General features: G+C 31.5%; 1 protein-coding gene across 1 annotated transcript in view; it reads left to right on the forward strand.

The window, feature by feature from the left end:
* The window catches only part of LOC134688175 (receptor-type tyrosine-protein phosphatase eta-like), a 138,796-nt gene that overhangs the window by 57,939 nt on the left and 55,519 nt on the right, over positions 1-25,338 (forward strand). The window contains exon 5 of the mRNA XM_063548646.1: positions 23,942-24,211. Within this exon, the coding sequence (XP_063404716.1) occupies positions 23,942-24,211 (270 nt within the window). The remainder of the gene's footprint in view (positions 1-23,941; positions 24,212-25,338) is intronic.

Here is a 25,338-nt window from a genome sequence, read left to right on the forward strand (position 1 = left end):
CTTAAGGATGATTCATTTCACATCAGAATCTGACTGACGAAGGATATCTGTTATCCGAAATATTTATAAATAATTACATTTATAGTTACCTTTTTTGTATTTGGAGTTGTTGTGTACACTTTTTTAGGCGTTTATATAATTTATTTATTGTGTAAATGTATCGTTACTCGTAACGATCCAGCGCCCTCGTGGGGAAAATCGTTGACTACTATACAGACGTTATATATATATATATATATATATATATATAAAAAAATGAGGGTACTTTTTATATGGCCTTCCAAATACCGTTTCGATCCCTAACATCACTGAAGAGACATTTATTGTCGAAATCCGGATATGGTGTACTAAAGAAATATTGACACCAAATGTTTGTGGCACAACATCCTGTCCACAAGTTAACAACTTTTTTTTTCTGTGACGTATTAAATTTATATTACGATCCAGTTTGTTACATCTTGTGATCAATTTTATTTGGCAATCGTCAATGGCAGTCAGCAGGGTTAAAGAACATCAGTTGTTCGACCTGTTAGTCAAATGCGTTTTGTTTAAATATACTTTTTCACTCTTTTGGTCTTTTGGAAAATGTTGTTTGTGCTGTTTTTAGACCCTTCTACAACGAAATTTGTTTGACATGCACACGTATAAAAATTGCGGTTTTTATCCAACGCAGTCATAGGTTTGAACGTAGTTTTCAATTTAGACTCGTTTATATTTTTTGTTTGGGCATGTATCATATTTTCCCTCCGGTTTATATGATCCGTTCATCCTATATATTGACTCTTAAAATTCAAGAGTTAATCTAAAAATGAGGGTACTTTCTCTAAAAAAATGAGGGTACTTTTTATATGGCCTTCCAAATACCGTTTCGATCCCTAACATCACTGAAGAGACATTTATTGTCGAAATCCGGATATGGTGTACTAAAGAAATATTGACACCAAATGTTTGTGGCACAACATCCTGTCCACAAGTTAACAACTTTTTTTTTCTGTGACGTATTAAATGTATATTACGATCCAGTTTGTTACATCTTGTGATCAATTTTATTTGGCAATCGTCAATGGCAGTCAGCAGGGTTAAAGAACATCAGTTGTTCGACCTGTTAGTCAAATGCGTTTTGTTTAAATATACTTTTTCACTCTTTTGGTCTTTTGGAAAATGTTGTTTGTGCTGTTTTTAGACCCTTCTACAACGAAATTTGTTTGACATGCACACGTATAAAAATTGCGGTTTTTATCCAACGCAGTCATAGGTTTGAACGTAGTTTTCAATTTAGACTCGTTTATATTTTTTGTTTGGGCATGTATCATATTTTCCCTCCGGTTTATATGATCCGTTCATCCTATATATTGACTCTTAAAATTCAAGAGTTAATCTAAAAATGAGGGTACTTTCTCTACAAAAATGAGGGTACTTTTTATATGGCCTTCCAAATACCGTTTCGATCCCTAACATCACTGAAGAGACATTTATTGTCGAAATCCGGATATGGTGTACTAAAGAAATATTGACACCAAATGTTTGTGGCACAACATCCTGTCCACAAGTTAACAACTTTTTTTTTCTGTGACGTATTAAATTTATATTACGATCCAGTTTGTTACATCTTGTGATCAATTTTATTTGGCAATCGTCAATGGCAGTCAGCAGGGTTAAAGAACATCAGTTGTTCGACCTGTTAGTCAAATGCGTTTTGTTTAAATATACTTTTTCACTCTTTTGGTCTTTTGGAAAATGTTGTTTGTGCTGTTTTTAGACCCTTCTACAACGAAATTTGTTTGACATGCACACGTATAAAAATTGCGGTTTTTATCCAACGCAGTCATAGGTTTGAACGTAGTTTTCAATTTAGACTCGTTTATATATATATATATATATACAACTCGTCTAAACATCAACCCAACAATGTTAGATCTGTAAATTTGCTTTCGCAAATTTTTGGTTCTTCCCTCGCCGGGATTCGAACCCATGCTACTGTGATATCGTGACACCAAATCGCCTGCACTGCAGCCGTCCCGCTATATATAAAAATACATAATTGGTAGTTGAAATTAGCAACGTCCATTGGCCGATATTACGGGATAAAAAGGACGATGCTTAGTTTTTAAATTATTCTTTATCTTTCCTGTATCTTTTCTCGTCTTATTCGTTAAGACCATCAGGTTCTAAAGTGTGGAACATCCCTTTGAAAATGTCACTTTCCAAATTATAGAAGTCAACACCGAGTGGGACACCACGGCGAGAAGGAGAAGAGAAAACTTTTGGATCCACCAACTCCACACTTTAGAACCTGATGGTCTTAACGAAAAAGACGAGAAAAGATACAGGAAAGATAAAGAATAATTTAAAAACTAAGCATCGTCCTTTTTATCCCGTAATATCGGCCAATGGACGTTGCTAATTTCAACTACCAATTATGTATTTTTAAGGCAGCTAAATCCAAGAGCAACATATACATGGAGCTGCAAATTTTTTTTATTTTTAAGGCAGCTCAAATAGACATTGAGCTGCAAAATTTTCTTATTTTCAAGGCAGCTAAGTTCAACATATACATTGAGCTGCAAAAGTTTCTTATCATCTACATCCGATTTCACCTGGATAGATGCACGCTTGATAAAGCTAGTTGGTCTAGCGAAATATTGCGTTTATTTTCATCATTTTGTAAATATTTTAAACATTCTTATATTTACATACTAAATAGTGTGTTAAAATTACATTGTTAGGCAATCTATAATTTTATTTGTGTAATTGAATTAATCTCTGTACTGATTAATCCACACTCCCATAGATTTGTATGTCATGTGCTGCTATTTATAGGCACTTATATATATATATATATATATATATACAACTAGCCGTCCCGCTAGACCACACGACCATCTGAGAGCCCAGGTGATCGTGTGGTCTAGCGGGACGGCTGCAGTGCAGGCGATTTGGTGTCACGATATCACAGTAGCATGGGTTCGAATCCCGGCGAGGGAAGAACCAAAAATTTGCGAAAGCTTTACAGATCTAACATTGTTGGGTTGATGTTTAGACGAGTTGTATATACATTATGTACACAGCCATGTATCACCATCATTGATGGCGATCCGATGGATACATCTGTTGTAGGGTTGTCACTGAATCAGACGTACTTATGAATATAATTATTTTCTGTGACTGTATCTTGCATTAATTTGTAGGATCCTTTACTATATATAATTTAGCTGATCTGTAACAATAACCTCTTCATGCCTTATATATCATGTACTGTAGTACGCCGCTAGATTAAAACTGACGTGGAAAGGTAACATATGGCCACCGAAAGCTATTTTTTTGAGAGCCCAGGTGGTCGTGTGGTCTAGCGGGACGGCTGCAGTGCTATCGATATCGTGACACCAAATCGCTTGCACTGTAGCCGTCCCGCTAGACCACACGACCAAAAAAAATTGTTACCCGGATTTTTTTTGTATCGATTAATGAGTTTCGAACAGCGGTATACTACTGTTGCCTTTATTTACAAGAGCAAATTTTTAACCATTCATATTCACAATTTTCTCTTGCTTTAAAATTAAGATAACGTGTTATACATATAGGTACATGAACAGTCTTGAAACCGGACATCTCCCAATTGATACGATATTCCCGTGCATGCATTTTGTATCATGATTTTCTTGATAAAGGGTTACTGCTCACAAGGAAGCTATTAAACCAAGTTGAAATCATACCTTCGTAAATTTACGGACGCCATCACGAGTTGGTTGACCGTTATGGAATAATCGTTTCACAAATGATATCGGATATGTTCCTTACGTTGTAACTACAATCCCCTTCCCTTTCATGAATTTGACCTTACGAATTAGACTATTTACCGGATTTGTAATCACATAAGCAACACGACGGGTGTCGGATGTGGAGCAGGATCTGCTTACCCTTCCGAAGCACCTGAGATCACCCCTAGTTTTTGGTGGGGTTCGTGTTGTTTATTCTTTAGTTTTCTATGTTGTGTCATGTGTACTATTGTTTTTCTGTTTGTCTTTTTCATTTTTAGCCATGGCGTTGTCAGTTTGTTTTAGATTTATGAGTTTGACTGTCCCGTTGGTATCTGTCGTCCCTCTTTTCTCACACAACTGTTATCACAATTTCACAACATCAAATGGCCTAGATGTGTTTCTATTGTCTGTAATATATACAGTCATATTCTTTATATAATTTTAAAAAATCTTCATTGTACCATAAATTCATCATGAATAAGTTTTGAAAAAGTTGGTGAAGTAACGCTCAATGAACTTTAAGTGGATACAGATGTCCCACTGGCAACCATATCACATCTCCATATTTTTGTATACAAATATCTTTCAGAAAGATCGGTTTTCCATAACTAGATATTAACTGTAGAATACTAAAAGAGGGACGAAAGATACCAAAGGGACAGTCAAACTCATAAATCTAAAACAAACTGACAACGCCATGGCTAAAAATGAAAAAGACAAACAGAAAAACAATAGTACACATGACACAACATAGAAAACTAAAGAATAAACAACACGAACCCCACCAAAAACTAGGGGTGATCTCAGGTGCTCCGGAAGGGTAAGCAGATCCTGCTCCACATGCGGCACCCGTCGTGTTGCTTATGTGATTACAAATCCGGTAAATAGTCTAATTCGGTAAGTCAAATTCAAGAAAGGGAAGGGGATTGTAGTAACGACGTGAGGAACATATCCGATATCATTTGTGAAATGGTTATTCCATAATGGTCCAATACTAAGTTATATTTTCATATTTAGATTTGGCAGATACAGAACGCGCATAAAGTCTTTGTCATCAACAATCATATTTCATCTAAGGTAGCAATACACAGTTAGAAGTTTAGTTTCGCATTATGGCCCCTGTGAAATTTTTAAATATGAAAGTTTTTGTATAATAAAATTGATTTTTAGATAATTGAAGAATAATATAGCCTTCTTAGTGGGTTTATAATAACATCTATATTGATTTGAACATGTTTTATAGGCCATTTCTATGATTGACAGTCCGTATTTTCCTATCCGTACCGTTCATAGGTCCATAAATTATTGTAGTGTTTATCAACAAAGATTTTGCGCTCGATCTTTTCCATTCAATTTTATGGAAAAACGAGCAGGAAGGCATATGATTTTGTTTGGACCACTTGAAAGATATAAACCTATGGATTCTGGAAAGGTATCACTGTTATTCATTGACATTTTCCTTTAGACCAAATTTTGGAGACTTTTGTGACATGTTCACCCCCTTTTTTGCTATATTTTGTATCTAAGAAATGCAGATTGTTGCCATGGTTACACCCAAAAAGGATTATATTTCACCCTTATGACCATTGAAAATCAAATATATGGAAGATTTGTTTATACATGCATGACACACATATAAAGCCTTCTTTGTTAGACAGGAGGGGAAAGAGGGTGTTTAAAAATTATGAGTGTCAATTTTAAGTTTTTTTCCTAACTGTGTATTGCTACCTTATGGCATTTGACAAAGCAAATAATTGCCTTTTGTTAGACAAACATACCACAAAACTATTGATATTTATGTTATAGATACAATTCTAAGGGAGAAACCACCTTTAGTATGACAATATATGTTAGTTTTGTTGTTTATTGTCCTTAGCAACCAATATAGACATTTTGACACAAAGACTTGGTTCCGTTATAAATTGTTACTTTATTGGCTATCCCTTGGAAAAGAAGATTGCGCGTTATGTAGAAAACTTAGAAGGGAACGCTTTATATTTTTTCATGCGACTAAATCTAATTTATTATTTTAGCAAGTATGAAGTCACAATTTAGCATGAATTAAGCCTAAATTTTTTTTCGCTGTTATAAATAAATTCAGTATTTACTAAATTTTAACCAAGGCTTTGGTATGGTAATACACAACAAAATTGACATTCTAGAGCTTTAAAATAGCTTTAACTTGTAAAAGTTGTCTTCTGTTAAGGTTAATTTATGTTTTTAAACAAGAAAAGACACGGTTAGATGGTATAGTTTTAGAAAATTGACTAAAAAAGGGGAAAATTCACTTTGACATGGCATGTTTCATAAAATCACTTTTTTGTTGCATTTTAGTGTCTACTGCTAACCTTCATAAAATATTTATTTCTGAACCGATTTTCAAAATTAGCAGGCGAAAATGCTCATTCTAACTAGTAGATAACAGAAATCCATTTAAAGTGGAATTGGGAAAAAATGTTAATCCTTAAGGTAGCAATACACAGTTAGAAGTTTAGTTTCGCATTATGGCCCCTGTGAAATTTTTAAATATGAAAGTTTTTGTATAATAAAATTGATGTTTAGATAACTGAAGAATAATATAGCCTTTTTATTGGGTTTATAAGAACATCTAGATTGATTTGAACATGTTTTATAGGCCATTTCTATGATTGACAGTCCGTATTTTCCTATCCGTACCGTTCATAGGTCCATAAATTATTGTAGTGTTTATTGGTTTTGATGTTATATTTGTTATTCTCGTGGTTTATTGTCTGTTGCTTGGTCCGTTTCTGTGTGCTGTTGTGTCGTTGTTCTCCTCTTATATTTAATGCGTTTCCCTCGGTTTTGGTTTGTTGCCCCGATTTTGTTTTTTGTCCATGGATTTATGAGTTTTGAACAGCGGTATACTACTGCTGCCTTTATTTATCAACAAAGATTTTGCGCTCGATCTTTTCAATTCAATTTTATGGAAAAACGAGCAGGAAGGCATATGAATTTTTTTTGAACCACTTGAAAGATATAAACCTATGGATTCTGGAAAGGTATCACTGTTATTCATTGAAATTTTCCTTTAGACCAAATTTTGGAGACTTTTGTGACATGTTCACCCCCCCCTTTTTTGCTATATTTTGTATCTAAAAAATGCAGATTGTTGCCATAGTTACACCCAAAAAGGATTATATTTCACCCTTATGACCATTACAAATCAAATCTATGGAAGTTTTTCTTTCTACAAGTATATACATGCATGACACACATATAAAGCCTTCTTTGTTAGACAGGAGGGGAAAGAGGGTGTTTAAAAATTATGAGTGTCAATTTTAAGTTTTTTTCCTAACTGTGTATTGCTACCTTATGGCATTTGACAAAGCAAATAATTACCTTTTTTTAGACAAACATACCACAAAACTATTGATATTTATGTTATAGATACAATTCTAAGGGAGAAACCACCTTTAGTATGACAATATATGTTAGTTTTGTTGTTTATTGTCCTTAGCAACCAATATAGACATTTTGACACAAAGACTTGGTTCCGTTATAAATTGTTACTTTATTGGCTATCCCTTGGAAAAGACGATTGCGCGTTATGTAGAAACCTTAGAAGGGAACGCTTTATATTTTTTCATGCGACTAAATCAAATTTATTATTTAAGCAAGCATAAAGTCACAATTTAGCATGAATTAAGCCTAAATTTTTTCCCGCTGTTATAAATAAATTCAGTATTTACTAAATTTTAACCAAGGCTTTGGTATGGTAATACACAACAAAATTAACATTCTAGAGCTTTAAAATAGCTTGAACTTGTAAAAGTTGTCTTCTGTTAAGGTTAATTTATGTTTTTAAACAAGAAAAGACAGGGTTAGAAGGTATAGTTTTAGAAAATTGACTGAAAAAGAAGAAAATTCACTTTGACATGGCATGTTTCATAAAATCACTTTTGTGTTGCATTTTAGTGTCAACTGCTAACCTTCATAAAATATTTATTTCTGAACCGATTTTCAAAATTAGCAGGCGGAAATGCTCATTTTAACTAGTAGAAAACAGAAATCCATTTAAAGTGGAATTGGGAAAAAAAGTTAATCCTTAAGGTAGCAATACACAGTTAGAAGTTCAGTTTCGCATTATGGCCCCTGTGAAATGTTTAAATATGAAAATTTTTGTATGATAAAATTGATTTTTAGATAATTGAAGAATAATATAGCCTTCTTAGTGGGTTTATATGAACATTAAGATTGATTTGAACATGTTTTATAGGCCATTTCTATGATTGACAGTCCGTATTTTCCTATCCGTACCATTCATAGGTCCATAAATTATTGTAGTGTTTATCAACAAAGATTTTGCGCTCGATCTTTTCAATTCAATTTTATGGAAAAACGAGCAGGAAGGCATATGATTTTTTTGAACCACTTGAAAGATATAAACCTATGGATTCTGGAAAGGTATCATTGTTATTCATTGAAATTTTCCTTTAGACCAAATTTTGGAGACTTTTGTGACATGTTCACCCCCCTTTTTTGCTATATTTTGTATCTTAGAAATACAGATTGTTGCCATGGTTACACCTAAAAAGGATTACATTTCACCCTTATGACCATTGAAAATCAAATCTATGGAAGATTTGTATATACATGCATGACCCACATATAAAGCCTTCTTTGTTAGACAGGAGGGGAAAGAGGGTGTTTAAAAATTATGAGTGTCAATTTTAAGTTTTTTTCCTAACTGTGTATTGCTACCTTATGGCATTCGACAAAGCAAATAATTGCCTTTTTTTAGACAAACATACCACAAAACTATTGATATTTATGTTATAGATACAATTCTAAGGGAGAAACCACCTTTAGTATGACAATATATGTTAGTTTTGTTGTTTATTGTCCATAGAAACCAATATAGACATTTTGACACAAAGACTTGGTTCCGTTAAAAATTGTTACTTTATTGGCTATCCCTTGGAAAAGACGATTGCGCGTTATGTAGAAACCTTAGAAGGGAACGCTTTATATTTTTTCATGCGACTAAATAAAATTTATTATTTTAGCAAGCATAAAGTCACAATTTAGCATGAATTAAGCCTAAATTTTTTTCCGCTGCTATAAATAAATTCAGTATTTACTTAATTTTAACCAAGGCTTTGGTATGGTAATACACAACAAAATTGACATTCTAGAGCTTTAAAATAGCTTGAACTTGTAAAAGTTGTCTTCTGTTAAGGTTAATTTAGGTTTTTAAACAGGAAAAGACACGGTTAGAAGGTATAGTTTTAGAAAATTGACTAAAAAAGGAGAAAATTCACTTTGACATGGCATGTTTCATAAAATCACTTTTTTGTTGCATTTTAGTGTCAACTGCTAACCTTCATAAAATATTTATTTCTGAACCGATTTTCAAAATTAGCAGGCGGAAATGCTCATTTTAACTAGTAGAAAACAGAAATCCATTTAAAGTGGAATTGGGAAAAAAAAGTTAATCCTTAAGGTAGCAATACACAGTTAGAAGTTCAGTTTCGCATTATGGCCCCTGTGAAATGTTTAAATATGAAAATGTTTGTATGATAAAATTGATTTTCAGATAATTGAAGAATAATATAGCCTTCTTAGTGGGTTTATATGAACATCAAGATTGATTTGAACATGTTTTATAGGCCATTTCTATGATTGACAGTCCGTATTTTCCTATCCGTACCATTCATAGGTCCATAAATTATTGTAGTGTTTATCAACAAAGATTTTGCGCTCGATCTTTTCAATTCAATTTTATGGAAAAACGAGCAGGAAGGCATATGATTTTTTTGGGACCACTTGAAAGATATAAACCTATGGATTCTGGAAAGGTATCACTGTTATTCATTGAAATTTTCCTTTAGACTAAATTTTGGAGACTTTTGTGACATGTTCACCCCCTTTTTTGCTATATTTTGTATCTAAGAAATACAGATTGTTGCCATGGTTACACCTAAAAAGGATTACATTTCACCCTTATGACCATTGAAAATCAAATCTATGGAAGATTTGTATATACATGCATGACCCACATATAAAGCCTTCTTTGTTAGACAGGAGGGGAAAGAGGGTGTTTAAAAATTATGAGTGTCAATTTTAAGTTTTTTTCCTAACTGTGTATTGCTACCTTATGGCATTCGACAAAGCAAATAATTGCCTTTTTTTAGACAAACATACCACAAAACTATTGATATTTATGTTATAGATACAATTCTAAGGGAGAAACCACCTTTAGTATGACAATATATGTTAGTTTTGTTGTTTATTGTCCATAGAAACCAATATAGACATTTTGACACAAAGACTTGGTTCCGTTAAAAATTGTTACTTTATTGGCTATCCCTTGGAAAAGACGATTGCGCGTTATGTAGAAACCTTAGAAGGGAACGCTTTATATTTTTTCATGCGACTAAATAAAATTTATTATTTTAGCAAGCATAAAGTCACAATTTAGCATGAATTAAGCCTAAATTTTTTTCCGCTGCTATAAATAAATTCAGTATTTACTTAATTTTAACCAAGGCTTTGGTATGGTAATACACAACAAAATTGACATTCTAGAGCTTTAAAATAGCTTGAACTTGTAAAAGTTGTCTTCTGTTAAGGTTAATTTAGGTTTTTAAACAGGAAAAGACACGGTTAGAAGGTATAGTTTTAGAAAATTGACTAAAAAAGGAGAAAATTCACTTTGACATGGCATGTTTCATAAAATCACTTTTTTGTTGCATTTTAGTGTCAACTGCTAACCTTCATAAAATATTTATTTCTGAACCGATTTTCAAAATTAGCAGGCGGAAATGCTCATTTTAACTAGTAGAAAACAGAAATCCATTTAAAGTGGAATTGGGAAAAAAAAAGTTAATCCTTAAGGTAGCAATACACAGTTAGAAGTTCAGTTTCGCATTATGGCCCCTGTGAAATGTTTAAATATGAAAATGTTTGTATGATAAAATTGATTTTCAGATAATTGAAGAATAATATAGCCTTCTTAGTGGGTTTATATGAACATCAAGATTGATTTGAACATGTTTTATAGGCCATTTCTATGATTGACAGTCCGTATTTTCCTATCCGTACCATTCATAGGTCCATAAATTATTGTAGTGTTTATCAACAAAGATTTTGCGCTCGATCTTTTCAATTCAATTTTATGGAAAAACGAGCAGGAAGGCATATGATTTTTTTGGACCACTTGAAAGATATAAACCTATGGATTCTGGAAAGGTATCATTGTTATTCATTGAAATTTTCCTTTAGACCAAATTTTGGAGACTTTTGTGACATGTTCACCCCCCTTTTTTGCTATATTTTGTATCTAAGAAATACAGATTGTTGCCATGGTTACACCTAAAAAGGATTACATTTCACCCTTATGACCATTGAAAATCAAATCTATGGAAGATTTGTATATACATGCATGACCCACATATAAAGCCTTCTTTGTTAGACAGGAGGGGAAAGAGGGTGTTTAAAAATTATGAGTGTCAATTTTAAGTTTTTTTCCTAACTGTGTATTGCTACCTTATGGCATTCGACAAAGCAAATAATTGCCTTTTTTTTTAGACAAACATACCACAAAACTATTGATATTTATGTTATAGATACAATTCTAAGGGAGAAACCACCTTTAGTATGACAATATATGTTAGTTTTGTTGTTTATTGTCCATAGAAACCAATATAGACATTTTGACACAAAGACTTGGTTCCGTTAAAAATTGTTACTTTATTGGCTATCCCTTGGAAAAGACGATTGCGCGTTATGTAGAAACCTTAGAAGGGAACGCTTTATATTTTTTCATGCGACTAAATAAAATTTATTATTTAAGCAAGCATAAAGTCACAATTTAGCATGAATTAAGCCTAAATTTTTTTCCGCTGCTATAAATAAATTCAGTATTTACTTAATTTTAACCAAGGCTTTGGTATGGTAATACACAACAAAATTGACATTCTAGAGCTTTAAAATAGCTTTAACCTGTAAAAGTTGTCTTCTGTTAAGGTTAATTTAGGGTTTTAAACAAGAAAAGACACGGTTAGAAGGTATAGTTTTAGAAAATTGACTAAAAAATGAGAAAATTCACTTTGACATGGCATGTTTCATAAAATCACTTTTTTGTTGCATTTTTAGTGTCAACTGCTAACCTTCATAAAATATTTATTTCTGAACCGATTTTCAAAATTAGCAGGCGAAAATGCTCATTTGAAATAGTAGATAACAGAAATCCATTTAAAGTGGAATTGGGAAAAAAAGGTTAATCCTTAAGGTAGCAATACACAGTTAGAAGTTAAGTTTCGCATTATGGCCCCTGTGAAATTTTTAAATATGAAAGTTTTTGTATAATAAAATAGATTTTTAGATAATTGAATAATAATATAGCCTTCTTATTGGGTTTATAAGAACATCTAGCTTGATTTGAACATGTTTTATAGGCCATTTCTATGATTGACAGTCCGTATTTTCCTATCCGTACCATTCATAGGTCCATAAATTATTGTAGTGTTTATCAACAAAGATTTTGCGCTCGATCTTTTCAATTCAATTTTATGGAAAAACGAGCAGGAAGGCATATGATTTTTTTTGGACCACTTGAAAGATATAAACCTATGGATTCTGGAAAGGTATCACTGTTATTCATTGAAATTTTCCTTAAGACCAAATTTTGGAGACTTTTGTGACATGTTCACCCCCTTTTTTGCTATATTTTGTATCTAAGAAATGCAGATTGTTGCCATGGTTACATCCAAAAAGGATTATATTTCACCCTTATGACCATTGAAAACCAAATCTATGGAAGATTTGTATATACATGCATGACACACATATAAAGCCTTCTTTGTTAGACAGGAGGGGAAAGAGGGTGTTTAAAAATTATGAGTGTCAATTTTAAGTTTTTTTCCTAACTGTGTATTGCTACCTTATGGCATTTGACAAAGCAAATAATTGCCTTTTGTTAGACAAACATACCACAAAACCATTGATATTTATGTTATAGATACAATTCTAAGGGAGAAACCACCTTTAGTATGACAATATATGTTAGTTTTGTTGTTTATTGTCCTTAGCAACCAATATAGACATTTTGACACAAAGACTTGTTCCGTTATAAATTGTTACTTTATTGGCTATCCCTTGGAAAAGAAGATTGCGCGTTATGTAGAAAACTTAGAAGGGAACGCTTTATATTTTTTCATGCGACTAAATCTAATTTATTATTTTAGCAAGTATAAAGTCACAATTTAGCATGAATTAAGCCAAAATTTTTTTTCCGCTGTTATAAATAAATTCAGTATTTACTAAATTTTAACCAAGGCTTTGGTATGGTAATACACAACAAAATTGACATTCTAGAGCTTTTAAATAGCTTTAACTTGTAAAAGTTGTCTTCTGTTAAGGTTAATTTATGTTTTTAAACAAGAAAAGACAGGGTTAGAAGGTATAGTTTTAGAAAATTGACTAAAAAAGGATAAAATTCACTTTGACATGGCATGTTTCATAAAATCACTCTTTTGTTACATTTTAGTGTCAACTGCTAACCTTCATAAAATATTTATTTCTGAACCGATTTTCAAAATTAGCAGGCGAAAATGCTCATTTTAACTAGTAGATAACAGAAATCCATTTAAAGTGGAATTGGGAAAAAAAATGTTAATCCTGTAGGTAACAATACACAGTTAGAAGTTTAGTTTCGCATTATGGCCCCTGTGAAATTTTTAAATATGAAAGTTTTTGTATAATAAAATTGATTTTTAGATAATTGAAGAATAATATAGCCTTCTTAGTGGGTTTATAATAACATCTAGATTGATTTGAACATGTTTTATAGGCCATTTCTATGATTGACAGTCCGTATTTTCCTATCCGTACCGTTCATAGGTCCATAAATTATTGTAGTGTTTATCAACAAAGATTTTGCGCTCGATCTTTTCCATTCGATTTTATGGAAAAACGAGCAGGAAGGCATATGATTTTTTTTGGACCACTTGAAAGATATAAACCTATGGATTCTGGAAAGGTATCACTGTTATTCATTGAAATTTTCCTTTAGACCAAATTTTGGAGACTTTTGTGACATGTTCACCCCCTTTTTTGCTATATTTTGTATCTAAGAAATGCAGATTGTTGCCATGGTAACACCCAAAAAGGATTATATTTCACCCTTATGACCATTGAAAATCAAATCTATGGAAGATTTGTATATACATGCATGACACACATATAAAGCCTTCTTTGTTAGACAGGAGGGGAAAGAGGGTGTTTAAAATTTATGAGTGTCAATTTAAAGTTTTTTTCCTAACTGTGTATTGCTACCTTATGGCATTTGACAAAGCAAATAATTGCCTTTTTTTTAGACAAACATACCACAAAACCATTGATATTTATGTTATAGATACAATTCTAAGGGAGAAACCACCTTTAGTATGACAATATATGTTAGTTTTGTTGTTTATTGTCCATAGAAACCAATATAGACATTTTGACACAAAGACTTGGTTCCGTTATAAATTGTTACTTTATAGGCTATCCCTTGGAAAAGAAGATTGCGCGTTATGTAGAAAACTTAGAAGGGAACGCTTTATATTTTTTCATGCGACTAAATCTAATTTATTATTTTAGCAAGTATAAAGTCACAATTTAGCATGAATTAAGCCTAAATTTTTTTCCGCTGTTATAAATAAATTCAGTATTTACTAAATTTTAACCAAGGCTTTGGTATGGTAATACACAACAAAATTGACATTCTAGAGCTTTTAAATAGCTTTAACTTGTAAAAGTTGTCTTCTGTTAAGGTTAATTTAGGTTTTTAAACAAGAAAAGACAGGGTTAGAAGGTATAGTTTTAGAAAATTGACTAAAAAAGGAGAAAATTCACTTTGACATGGCATGTTTCATAAAATCACTTTTTTGTTACATTTTAGTGTCAACTGCTAACCTTCATAAAATATTTATTTCTGTACCGATTTTCAAAATTAGCAGGCGAAAATACTCATTTTAACTAGTAGATAACAGAAATCCATTTAAAGTGGAATTGGAAAAAAAAATGTTAATCCTGTAGGTAACAATACACAGTTAGAAGTTTAGTTTCGCATTATGGCCCCTGTGAAATTTTTAAATATGAAAGTTTTTGTATAATAAAATTGATTTTTAGATAATTGAAGAATAATATAGCCTTCTTAGTGGGTTTATAATAACATCTAGATTGATTTGAACATGTTTTATAGGCCATTTCTATGATTGACAGTCCGTATTTTCCTATCCGTACCGTTCATAGGTCCATAAATTATTGTAGTGTTTATCAACAAAGATTTTGCGCTCGATCTTTTCCATTCGATTTTATGGAAAAACGAGCAGGAAGGCATATGATTCTTTTTGGACCACTTGAAAGATATAAACCTATGGATTCTGGAAAGGTATCACTGTTATTCATTGAAATTTTCCTTTAGACCAAATTTTGGAGACTTTTGTGACATGTTCACCCCCTTTTTTTGCTATATTTTGTATCTAAGAAATGCAGATTGTTGCCATGGTTACACCCAAAAAGGATTATATTTCACCCTTATGACCATTGAAAATCAAATCTATGGAAGATTTGTATATACATGCATGACACACATATAAAGCCTTCTTTGTTAGACAGGAGGGGAAAGAGGGTGTTTAAAATTTATGAGTGTCAATTTTAAGTTTTTTTCCTAACTGTGTATTGCTACCTTATGGCATTTGACAAAGCAAATAATTGCCTTTTTTTAGACAAACATACCACAAAACTATTGATATTTATGTTATAGATACAATTCTAAGGGAGAAACCACCTTTAGTATGACAATATATGTTAGTTTTGTTGTTTATTGTCCTTAGCAACCAATATAGACATTTTGACACAAAGACTTGGTTCCGTTATAAATTGTTACTTTATTGGCTATCCCTTGGAAAAGACGATTGCGCGTTATGTAGAAACCTTAGAAGGGAACGCTTTATATTTTTTCATGCGACTAAATCAAATTTATTATTTTAGCAAGCATAAAGTCACAATTTAGCATGAATTAAGCCTAAATTTTTTCCCGCTGTTATAAATAAATTCAGTATTTACTAAATTTTAACCAAGGCTTTGGTATGGTAATACACAACAAAATTAACATTCTAGAGCTTTAAAATAGCTTGAACTTGTAAAAGTTGTCTTCTGTTAAGGTTAATTTAGGTTTTTAAACAGGAAAAGACACGGTTAGAAGGTATAGTTTTAGAAAATTGACTAAAAAAGGAGAAAATTCACTTTGACATGGCATGTTTCATAAAATCATTTTTTTGTTGCATTTTAGTGTCAACTGCTAACCTTCATAAAATATTTATTTCTGAACCGATTTTCAAAATTAGCAGGCGGAAATGCTTGTTTTAACTAGTAGAAAACAGAAATCCATTTAAAGTGGAATTGGGAAAAAAAAGTTAATCCTTAAGGTAGCAATACACAGTTAGAAGTTCAGTTTCGCATTATGGCCCCTGTGAAATGTTTAAATATGAAAATTTTTGTATGATAAAATTGATTTTTAGATAATTGAAGAATAATATAGCCTTCTTAGTGGGTTTATATGAACATCAAGATTGATTTGAACATGTTTTATAGGCCATTTCTATGATTGACAGTCCGTATTTTCCTATCCGTACCATTCATAGGTCCATAAATTATTGTAGTGTTTATCAACAAAGATTTTGCGCTCGATCTTTTCAATTCAATTTTATGGAAAAACGAGCAGGAAGGCATATGATTTTTTTGGACCACTTGAAAGATATAAACCTATGGATTCTGGAAAGGTATCATTGTTATTCATTGAAATTTTCCTTTAGACCAAATTTTGGAGACTTTTGTGACATGTTAACCCCCCTATTTTGCTATATTTTGTATCTAAGAAATACAGATTGTTGCCATGGTTACACCTAAAAAGGATTACATTTCACCCTTATGACCATTGAAAATCAAATCTATGGAAGATTTGTATATACATGCATGACCCACATATAAAGCCTTCTTTGTTAGACAGGAGGGGAAAGAGGGTGTTTAAAAATTATGAGTGTCAATTTTAAGTTTTTTTCCTAACTGTGTATTGTTACCTTATGGCATTTGACAAAGCAAATAATTGCCTTTTTTAGACAAACATACCACAAAACTATTGATATTTATGTTATAGATACAATTCTAAGGGAGAAACCGCCTTTAGTATGACAATATATGTTAGTTTTGTTGTTTATTGTCCATAGAAACCAATATAGACATTTTGACACAAAGACTTGGTTCCGTTGTAAATTGTTACTTTATTGGCTATCCCTTGGAAAAGAAGATTGCGCGTTATGTAGAAACCTTAGAAGGGAACGCTTTATATGTTTTCATACGACTAAATCAAATTTATTATTTTAGCAAGTATAAAGTCACAATTTAGCATGAATTAAGCCTAATTTTTTTCCCGCTGTTATAAATAAATTCAGTATTTACTAAATTTTAACCAAGGCTTTGGTATGGTAATACACAACAAAATTGACATTCTAGAGCTTTTAAATAGCTTTAACTTGTAAAAGTTGTCTTCTGTTAAGGTTAATTTAGGTTTTTAAACAAGAAAAGACAGGGGTAGAAGGTATAGTTTTAGAAAATTGACTAAAAAAGGAGAAAATTCACTTTGACATGGCATGTTTCATAAAATCACTTTTTTGTTACATTTTAGTGTCAACTGCTAACCTTCATAAAATATTTATTTCTGTACCGATTTTCAAAATTAGCAGGCGAAAATACTCATTTTAACTAGTAGATAACAGAAATCCATTTAAAGTGGAATTGGAAAAAAAAATGTTAATCCTGTAGGTAACAGTACACAGTTAGAAGTTTAGTTTCGCATTATGGCCCCTGTGAAATTTTTAAATATGAAAGTTTTTGTATAATAAAATTGATTTTTAGATAATTGAAGAATAATATAGCCTTCTTAGTGGGTTTATAATAACATCTAGATTGATTTGAACATGTTTTATAGGCCATTTCTATGATTGACAGTCCGTATTTTCCTATCCGTACCGTTCATAGGTCCATAAATTATTGTAGTGTTTATCAACAAAGATTTTGCGCTCGATCTTTTCCATTCGATTTTATGGAAAAACGAGCAGGAAGGCATATGATTCTTTTTGGACCACTTGAAAGATATAAACCTATGGATTCTGGAAAGGTATCACTGTTATTCATTGAAATTTTCCTTTAGACCAAATTTTGGAGACTTTTGTGACATGTTCACCCCCTTTTTTTGCTATATTTTGTATCTAAGAAATGCAGATTGTTGCCATGGTTACACCCAAAAAGGATTATATTTCACCCTTATGACCATTGAAAATCAAATCTATGGAAGATTTGTATATACATGCATGACACACATATAAAGCCTTCTTTGTTAGACAGGAGGGGAAAGAGGGTGTTTAAAATTTATTAGTGTCAATTTTAAGTTTTTTTCCTAACTGTGTATTGCTACCTTATGGCATTTGACAAAGCAAATAATTGCCTTTTTTTAGACAAACATACCACAAAACTATTGATATTTATGTTATAGATACAATTCTAAGGTAGAAACCACCTTTAGTATGACAATATATGTTAGTTTTGTTGTTTATTGTCCTTAGCAACCAATATAGACATTTTGACACAAAGACTTGGTTCCGTTATAAATTGTTACTGTATTGGCTATCCCTTGGAAAAAACGATTGCGCGTTATGTAGAAAACTTAGAAGGGAACGCTTTATATTTTTTCATGCGACTAAATCAAATTTATTATTTTAGCAAGCATAAAGTCACAATTTAGCATGAATTAAGCGTAAATTTTTTCCCGCTGTTATAAATAAATTCAGTATTTACTAAATTTTAACCAAGGCTTTGGTATGGTAATACACAACAAAATTAACATTCTAGAGCTTTAAAATAGCTTGAACTTGTAAAAGTTGTCTTCTGTTAAGGTTAATTTAGGTTTTTAAACAGGAAAAGACACGGTTAGAAGGTATAGTTTAAGAAAATTGACTAAAAAAGGAGAAAATTCACTTTGACATGGCATGTTTCATAAAATCATTTTTTTGTTGCATTTTAGTGTCAACTGCTAACCTTCATAAAATATTTATTTCTGAACCGATTTTCAAAATTAGCAGGCGGAAATGCTCGTTTTAACTAGTAGAAAACAGAAATCCATTTAAAGTGGAATTGGGAAAAAAAAAGTTAATCCTTAAGGTAGCAATACACAGTTAGAAGTTCAGTTTCGCATTATGGCCCCTGTGAAATGTTTAAATATGAAAATTTTTGTATGATAAAATTGATTTTTAGATAATTGAAGAATAATATAGCCTTCTTAGTGGGTTTATATGAACATCAAGATTGATTTGAACATGTTTTATAGGCCATTTCTATGATTGACAGTCCGTATTTTCCTATCCGTACCATTCATAGGTCCATAAATTATTGTAGTGTTTATCAACAAAGATTTTGCGCTCGATCTTTTCAATTCAATTTTATGGAAAAACGAGCAGGAAGGCATATGATTTTTTTGGACCACTTGAAAGATATAAACCTATGGATTCTGGAAAGGTATCATTGTTATTCATTGAAATTTTCCTTTAGACCAAATTTTGGAGACTTTTGTGACATGTTCACCCCCTTTTTTTGCTATATTTTGTATCTAAGAAATGCAGATTGTTGCCATGGTTACACCCAAAAAGGATTATATTTCACCCTTATGACCATTGAAAATCAAATCTATGGAAGATTTGTATATACATGCATGACACACATATAAAGCCTTCTTTGTTAGACAGGAGGGGAAAGAGGGTGTTTAAAATTTATTAGTGTCAATTTTAAGTTTTTTTCCTAACTGTGTATTGCTACCTTATGGCATTTGACAAAGCAAATAATTGCCTTTTTTTAGACAAACATACCACAAAACTATTGATATTTATGTTATAGATACAATTCTAAGGTAGAAACCACCTTTAGTATGACAATATATGTTAGTTTTGTTGTTTATTGTCCTTAGCAACCAATATAGACATTTTGACACAAAGACTTGGTTCCGTTATAAATTGTTACTGTATTGGCTATCCCTTGGAAAAAACGATTGCGCGTTATGTAGAAAACTTAGAAGGGAACGCTTTATATTTTTTCATGCGACTAAATCAAATTTATTATTTTAGCAAGCATAAAGTCACAATTTAGCATGAATTAAGCGTAAATTTTTTCCCGCTGTTATAAATAAATTCAGTATTTACTAAATTTTAACCAAGGCTTTGGTATGGTAATACACAACAAAATTAACATTCTAGAGCTTTAAAATAGCTTGAACTTGTAAAAGTTGTCTTCTGTTAAGGTTAATTTAGGTTTTTAAACAGGAAAAGACACGGTTAGAAGGTATAGTTTTAGAAAATTGACTAAAAAAGGAGAAAATTCACTTTGACATGGCATGTTTCATAAAATCATTTTTTTGTTGCATTTTAGTGTCAACTGCTAACCTTCATAAAATATTTATTTCTGAACCGATTTTCAAAATTAGCAGGCGGAAATGCTCGTTTTAACTAGTAGAAAACAGAAATCCATTTAAAGTGGAATTGGGAAAAAAAAAGTTAATCGTTAAGGTAGCAATACACAGTTAGAAGTTCAGTTTCGCATTATGGCCCCTGTGAAATGTTTAAATATGAAAATTTTTGTATGATAAAATTGATTTTTAGATAATTGAAGAATAATATAGCCTTCTTAGTGGGTTTATATGAACATCAAGATTGATTTGAACATGTTTTATAGGCCATTTCTATGATTGACAGTCCGTATTTTCCTATCCGTACCATTCATAGGTCCATAAATTATTGTAGTGTTTATCAACAAAGATTTTGCGCTCGATCTTTTCAATTCAATTTTATGGAAAAACGAGCAGGAAGGCATATGATTTTTTTGGACCACTTGAAAGATATAAACCTATGGATTCTGGAAAGGTATCATTGTTATTCATTGAAATTTTCCTTTAGACCAAATTTTGGAGACTTTTGTGACATGTTCACCCCCTTTTTTTGCTATATTTTGTATCTAAGAAATGCAGATTGTTGCCATGGTTACACCCAAAAAGGATTACATTTCACCCTTATGACCATTGAAAATCAAATCTATGGAAGATTTGTATATACATGCATGACCCACATATAAAGCCTTCTTTGTTAGACAGGAGGGGAAAGAGGGTGTTTAAAAATTATGAGTGTCAATTTTAAGTTTTTTTCCTAACTGTGTATTGTTACCTTATGGCATTTGACAAAGCAAATAATTGCCTTTTTTAGACAAACATACCACAAAACTATTGATATTTATGTTATAGATACAATTCTAAGGGAGAAACCACCTTTAGTATGACAATATATGTTAGTTTTGTTGTATATTGTCCATAGAAACCAATATAGACATTTTGACACAAAGACTTGGTTCCGTTATAAATTGTTACTTTATTGGCTATCCCTTGGAAAAGAAGATTGCGCGTTATGTAGAAACCTTAGAAGGGAACGCTTTATATGTTTTCATACGACTAAATCAAATTTATTATTTTAGCAAGTATAAAGTCACAATTTAGCATGAATTAAGCCTAAATTTTTTCCCGCTGTTATAAATAAATTCAGTATTTACTAAATTTTAACCAAGGTTTTGGTATGGTAGTACACAACAAAATTGACATTCTAGAGCTTTAAAATAGCTTTAACTTGTAAAAGTTGTCTTCTGTTAAGGTTAATTTAGGTTTTTAAACAAGAAAGACAGGGTTAGAAGGTATAGTTTTAGAAAATTGACTAATAAAGGAGAAAATTCACTTTGACATGGCATGTTTCATAAAATCACTTTTTTGTTGCATTTTAGTGTCAACTGCTAACCTTCATAAAATATTTATTTCTGAACCGATTTTCAAAATTAGCAGGCGAAAATGCTCATTTTAACTAGTAGAAAACAGAAATCCATTTAAAGTGGAATTGGGGAAAAAAATGTTCATCCTTAAGGTAGCAATACAGTTAGAAGTTTAGTTTCGCATTATGGCCCCTGTGAAATGTTTAAATATGAAAGTTTTTGTATAATAAAATTGATTTTTAGATAATTTAAGAATAATATAGCCTTCTTAGTGGGTTTATATGAACATCTAGATTGATTTGAACATGTTTTATAGGCCATTTCTATGATTGACAGTCCGTATTTTCCTATCCGTACCGTTCATAGGTCCATAAATTATTGTAGTGTTTATCAACAAAGATTTTGCGCTCGATCTTTTCAATTCAATTTTATGGAAAAACGAGCAGGAAGACATATGATTTTTTTTGGACCACTTGAAAGATAAAAACCTATGAATTCTGGAAAGGTATCACTGTCATTCATTGAAATTTTCCTTTAGACCAAATTTTGGAGACTTTTGTGACATGTTCACCCCCTTTTTTGCTATATTTTGTATCTAAGAAATGCAGATTGTTGCCATGGTTACACCCAAAAGGGATTATAACATATATGACCATTAAAAATTAAATATATGGAAGATTTTCTTTCTACAAGTATAAACATGCATGACACACATATAAAGCCTTCTTTGTTAGACAGGAGGGGAAAGAGGGTGTTTTATAACTATGAGTGTCAATTTTAAGTTTTTTTCCTAACTGTGTATTGCTACCTAAACTGCAAAATAAACAACAGACGGACTTTATCGATAGACAAAACTCTTCAAAATTTGTTGAGCTATTTATCGTCCCGCTTTTATAAGACTTGTTTTGTAGTATACCGAATAAGATGTCCTAAACTTCAAGTCCTAAACAAAACTTTACATATCCAGTTTGGATAGTAGTGTTTCTGTGCCATATCTTCGTGGTTTTCGAAGTATCAATGTTTTTTGGAATGTCAATATACAGGTTTATATGAGCTTACAAATTTGTCAAAGTGGATATTGGTCACTTCATATCAAATTTTATAGTTCACGCCGTGACATTAATGCACAGATACAATACATAAAAATTATCAAAACCTCTCTTAGTCAACTACTATAACAAGCTGAAAAAAATCGAATCGTGAAGCCAGTTAACAAGACATTTTTAAGGTTCATCATAATGAATTGAAAAATATGGCCGTGTTTACACCTAAAACATTACTATGAGTACAGACAAACTGGTACATCCAGGAAAGTTTTAAGGCTTGGCAGGAACAAGATATATAAAAGTTATACGAGGTCTACGTTTCAGAAAATTAAAAACTTACCTGGATTTTTATGTCCATTTTTTTTTTAAGTTTGCAGAAGATAGCAAAATAAACAAACACCCGAGTTTCATTTGATACGGTCCACTCAGTTACACCGTTTATACCTGTTAAATCACCTATTATTTACAGGTGTCTATTGTCCATCTATTGTCCATTTAAATCAATACTTCTCACAACATTGATTGTATGAAGGGAGCTTCTCAATCGTTTTCACTACTTAGTTCATTTTTGCACCTTCTGCAGGAACGAAAAAAAATGAATAGCAAAATCTAGAAAAGTTTATAATTATCTGAAACATAAAATGCATTTAAAATTTATATATCTAGTTCCTGCCATCCCTTAAAACTGTTGCAGGTGTATAGGTTAGTCTGTACTCAGAGTAAAATTTGGGATGTAAATATGGCCATTTTAGCCAAAAGATTATGATGAACCTTAATCTGAGCTTGCAAATTGAAGATTATGTTATATATATATATAACATATTCGCAGAACAAAAACATGTACTATGAGAGTCCCTTACACTTTATTAGTCGACAGTTTTCCAGCTCATTCCACGTGTTTTCAAGTGAAATTAATCTCGTAGTAGCCCACAATGCATTGTAGTTCATTGAGTCGATTGGTCAGTTTTTCAAAACCATATTGACCCAAAATAGATATATTTAATAAAAAGGGAAACCCTTTAAAAAAGGAGGAAGACTTCTAGAAAATCCTGTAATGATTATTTAAATATGTTTTAAAAAAAAGCGATGTTTCAATAACAAGAAAAAAATCATTTGGGAAAAAAATATTTGCACAATTTAAAAATAGACACATACAACATGTACAAATAACTTGCACGTGTATTCTTAAAATTTATATTTTTGATACATAAATCGTAAATACTTTACATCATGTATCAACTCCTTTCAAGTTACTTATATATATTGTTTATTCTTTAGTTCCAAGCCCCCCGAAATCTGTAAAGATTAGAGACGCTACGACAGACAAGCTTACTATAGAAATTGTCCCAGGAGAAGGACGTGCTGATAGTTTTGACATTCTATTTAAGCAACGATTTCTCAGCAGTGTGGTTGTAAAGAAGGACACTAGTGTTACGATAACCGATATTAACGGTTTGGAACCAGGAACTTTATACCAAAATTTTACAGTGATAGCAGTGTCAAATGGTGTCAACAGTAGTCAAACAACGGTGCCAGATAGCTCAACAAGTAAATTATATATTTTATCATTAAATCCTGTTAAAAGGTAAACAAAATAAAAATGTCGAAAAAACATTTTTTATAAACTTATGATGTACACTTAAGCTTAAATATCCTCATGTGAACATAATCCGTTTAAACAAATTCATACTGTTTTCGTGTTTTACATGAGCAAAAAATCATGTAATGCAGTGCCAAGAATCTTCAATATTTTTTAATGGCTTACAGTAATAAGAATTTTGTGTGATTATTTAAAAAAATTATAGTTTTCTTATCACTTTTTTCGTCGGCTGTGAAGTTGGGTAGACGAGGCTTATTCAATGAAAGTACGTATTTAAATGTAACGTAAACGTGTGATGGCACTGAACGTCATAATGTAAATAATATCCAACAGTGACTATTGAAAGTATCATGAAATGTTTTTGCATCACGAGGACGAGTTTCTTCATGAACTCTTCATGTAAGATGATAGATCTTTTATGCTAACTATATATTGGACATCATAATCCTTTTTTTCATGAACTTTTGCACCTTTACAAAACATATTTTCTCACATGAATGCAAAATCGATTGGTGCTGTCGTACTGATTTGACATTTTTGCTATGGATTATTTATTTTCAGTTTTAATAATAACTTGTAAATGCAATTGGTCTGAAAAGTTTATCTTTAAGGTTTATATTCGATACTCACATAAAACACAGGTTCCAGTAAGATTTCTTTTCAATTGGCATATGTCGGTTGTCTTCGTCGTCTTCCGTCATTGCTTTTAAGAAAATTATCTCAGATCTGAATGAACTAGATTGATCACATTTAACCAAACTTGACCACAATGATCATTTTGGCATCTAATATAAAAAAAGGTGTCATATAAAACTGCCTCCAAAACAACATGACCGACATAGCTAACAATAGAACATATGTGTATAATGCAAGTTATGTCTATTATTTTGATTACCGCTTCAAATAAAGAAATCTGACAAGGATGTAGGTTTAATTAATAAATAATCAATGAGAACAGACGACTTCTCATGGGAGTTATTGACCTTAAATTGCGAATGTTATTTTATATTTTTTCATTTTGCCTATTATCTTGATAATTGATACATCAATTGAAAGAGAAAACTTTAACAGAAAA

This window comes from Mytilus trossulus, chromosome 10 (genome assembly GCF_036588685.1).
Source record: "Mytilus trossulus isolate FHL-02 chromosome 10, PNRI_Mtr1.1.1.hap1, whole genome shotgun sequence".
Classification (NCBI taxonomy): Eukaryota; Metazoa; Mollusca; class Bivalvia; order Mytilida; family Mytilidae; genus Mytilus; species Mytilus trossulus.